Below are 3,808 nucleotides of genomic sequence, written 5' to 3'. Positions count from 1 at the left end.
CCTCACTCCTAGTTTAATTTTTGTTTCATTTTTGCTTTCTCTTTAATTCGTTAAGCTTTCACATATCTGTAGGACTTTTGTTCTACATGTAAAAATTAAAGTGTTGGCTTTAAATTCGATTCTTTGTGTCTTGATAAAACATTTTGAAGTTCTTAAAATTTGTTAAACAAGTTGGTGTTTCTCGAGCTGAAACTTTCTGATCTAAAAGAAGTGTATAGTTTGATTCTCACCATCTTTGCAGGGTTGGGTATAATTGATTTGAATCACAAGTTCACAGTTTGCTGCATTTAATAGCTTTCTTAGTAGTATATGACAAATTTTATTCACATATGAGCAAGATATGCAAGTGCATTTAACTTGCGGCAGCCTTACCTTTCAAATGATCTTTAGTTAAATATGTCTTTTAGCTCATCCCCATTCCAATCTGGTGAAGGCCATTTATAATTCACTGCCCATTTTGTAAAAGCTTAGCTTAATCTTGTGTGGCAGAGTGAAAAGCTAGAGAGAAAGATAGTGGTCAGGCTTAAAAAACCTTGAGATTAAGAGAACTGGCGGTGAAATCTAATACTCCCTCTGTCCCTCCCATTTGTTTACACTTTCCTTTTTGGGATGTCCCATCCAATTGTTTACATTTCAAAACTTTCCAAAAATAGTAAAGTTTTTATAATTTTTAAATTAACTACATCCACTATTTTCCTCCACTATAACCACTTTATATATATATAATATTAATCGGTCCCACTACTTTACTCATTTTTTCAACTTTTCTCCACTACTTTATCATTTTTCTTAAACTCCGCGCCCCACCCAAATGTAAACATTTGGGAGGGACGGAGGGAGTATATGTATTATACAACCCATGAATGCATGTAATTGTAGGTGCCCTGACATCACAGTAAAAATTCAAATTTTTAATTTTTTTTTTGAATTAAAATATTAGTTTAAAATTTTAATTAAAAAAAAACTAAAAAATAATAATTATAACTAGGTGATCAGAACACCTATAGGTGCAGATAAGTCAAAATGACTTTTATATAATGGATCACAAGGGGTATATGGTTAACCTTTTTTTTTTCTTGCTAAGTTTTTGTTTTTGCCGAGTCATTCATGTTCCATCTTTTCGTTAAAATATAATATAAGATTCAATTAACGTCAACTAACAATTTTTAAAATTTTAAATGGATCGATCTCAAAATGGTATCACAAGATCGGTAGATAATTCAGGTCTATTTTCCGTCAACATTGTATGAATTTGTTATCGGCACGAGAATAAATTAATATTAGTTCCGAGGAAAATTAATGTTAGTTTAGTATGACTAACCAATTCATTTGTAAAATAAAATTTTGTTTCAAATTAGTTGAGTTTTTGTACCTTTTTACGAAATATCGGAAATTCATCTATCTCTTATTTATATTTTGAATATCAACCTTATTTTAGTAATTCATTTACCGACGTTTACTTTTTTTTTTTAATAATTGTAATTTATATTATATTATAATAACCAAAATATGATATAATTTGGTATACCGTTTTAGGACGGCTAGATTCTAATACTAAAAAAATATACACTATTCAAATTTCTGGGTTCGAACCGCGCTAACAGTAAATATTTATATTATTATTTATACAGTACTAAAACTCTCAGGTTCAAACCCACCAATAACAAATATTTATATTCTTATTTATACACTACCCAAAATTGATGCTCGAATCCCACCAATAATAAATATTCATATTATTATTTATAATAAATATACTAATAAGATAATAATTAAATATATTATTATAATTTTAAATAATATAAAAATATTAAGCAAAACCTAGTTTTTTTTAAAATACGAAATTATAATAATGCCAAATAGAATATGGCGTACAAAGTTTAGGCTTAAAAAACTTAATTTTGAATTGGGAAAAGGAGGCGGCTTCGACATCTCCAAATGGCCAAGAAAATGAAGAGGCAGAAGACAACGGCGGCGGACTTGCCGGACGAAATACTACGCCGAGAGATACTTACACGACTCCCAATAAAATCAGTGGTACGTTTCAAATCTGTTTCTAAACTATGGCTATCTCTATTTTCTGACCCCCAATTTGTTAAACAACACCACACTAACCTCTCCACTCAAAACCCTAATGACTATGACAATCTCATAGTTGACAAAGGCACCAAACTCGTCATTCTCTCCCGATACGAAGAAACTAAACTACTCCCAATTGATAAAACGTTTTTCTTAATTGGTTCTGTTAATGGCTTGGTTTGTCTCCGTCGTGGCAGGAAGTTTTCGTTGTGGAACCCTGCTATTCATAAATCTAAGGAATTCACCCTCCCGCCTCATTCTTCGGGTGATAATGGGTATAATGTCGGGCTCGGTTTTGACGGGGTTAGTAATAATTTTAAGGTTGTAGTTTTTGGGGCTGATTTAATGTCTGCTATAGTTTATTGTTCGGGTTTGGATTCTTGGACTGATGTATCTATTCCTGATAATGTGTTTTCTAATTTCGGGTTTGAGGAATCGAGACAGATTGCTATTGTAGATGGTTGTCCTTATTGGTCATTGTCTAGATATACGTATGAGACTAGGTTTTTGATGTCGGCAACTTTATGTGCGGTGAAGTTTGATGTTGAAACTTATTTGTTCAGTGTGACACCTGAATTTTACTTTGATGCGACTCAAATTGGAGGGGGTTTTGAATTTGGTTATCAATTTGTGGATATAAAGGATTCTCTTAATTTGATAGTTTATAACCGGTACAGTACAGATTGTGTGGTGTTTATGTATACTTTGGATGGGGAGGAGGGGTGTGGTGTTTGGAGTAAGATTTGCATTCTTGGTCCATTCCAGTTCGATACACAAGGTTGGTATTTGTCAATGTCACAGGGTTTTAAGTATGTTGGTGAGATTTTATATCATGAGAATGGTTTTTTTTCTTGCCTTGATCTTGAAACAGAAGAAATAAAGCGTCTTCATGGTACGAATTTTACAAACTATGATATAAGCTGCTTTAGATATGAACCTACTTTGTTTTATGTTCAAGGAATGAAGTCTGTTCATTTAACAACTCAGACTCGTACACATGGTGGCTATAAGAATCCTCGCCGATTAATCAGTTCACTGAGAGACCAATCATTTTCTTAAAGTCATTCGGGAGTGCAAACTATATGTATGTGTCGACTGAATCTTGAATTAAAAGAATTAGAGGTTAGAATGTGAATTCAACTGCTTTGAACTCATTCTGTTTCTGTTTTGCAATTTGGAACAGTAGAAGTTTTTTTTTTTTTTCCTGTTTTGGTTTCTTTGAAGGTAATTATCATCCTTTCTTACCGTTAATGGTTTGTAATATTTAAGAGTTGGTAAGGGACATGCTATGTTTTGTAATATCTAAGAGTTGGTAAGGATCATGCTATGAAATGACTTCATCTTGTATTCTATATGTTTGTTTTGGGCGGAACACTTAATTATAAATTCTTGCTATGTTTCTTCTCTACATCGATTTTTATCAAGTTTTCATCAAGATATCATTATATCTTTGATTGATCAAGCTTTAACATTATATGCAGGTGAATCGATGATCCGATATTGGCAAAACTTCATACAAAAGTTTTTAACCTCTATTTCTTTTTCTGCAATTTGGAACTTGTGTGCTCTCTGAATTTGCTTAATAAATTATTCTGCAGGGAGAAAAAAAAATTAAGTTAAATACTTTCATACCTGTGTAGGTATATTAATTAGTCTTTTGACGCCAAATTTGAACTATTTGAGTTATTACTTCTAAAATGTTTTCTGAATAGAAAATATAAAATTAAAT

The 3,808-nt window shown here is 31.7% G+C and overlaps 1 protein-coding gene across 1 annotated transcript; it reads left to right on the top strand.

Annotated features, from left to right (window-relative positions):
* The first annotated feature begins 1,893 nt into the window (after positions 1 to 1,893).
* LOC141675298 (F-box/kelch-repeat protein At3g06240-like) lies at positions 1,894 to 3,487 on the top strand. Its single transcript, XM_074482017.1, has one exon. The coding sequence runs from the start codon at positions 1,939 to 1,941 to the stop codon at positions 3,136 to 3,138; it is 1,200 nt and encodes a 399-aa protein (XP_074338118.1). The 5' UTR covers positions 1,894 to 1,938; the 3' UTR covers positions 3,139 to 3,487.
* Positions 3,488 to 3,808: the final 321 nt, after the last annotated feature.

Source organism: Apium graveolens, chromosome 7, assembly GCF_009905375.1.
Source record: "Apium graveolens cultivar Ventura chromosome 7, ASM990537v1, whole genome shotgun sequence".
Taxonomy (NCBI): Eukaryota; Viridiplantae; Streptophyta; class Magnoliopsida; order Apiales; family Apiaceae; genus Apium; species Apium graveolens.
This window is presented reverse-complemented; position numbering and strand designations above follow the sequence as displayed.

Coding starts and splice junctions, on each gene's coding strand:
- LOC141675298 (XM_074482017.1), top strand. CDS start 1,939: ATGGCCAAGAAAATGAAGAGGCAGAAGACAACGGCGGCGGACTTGCCG.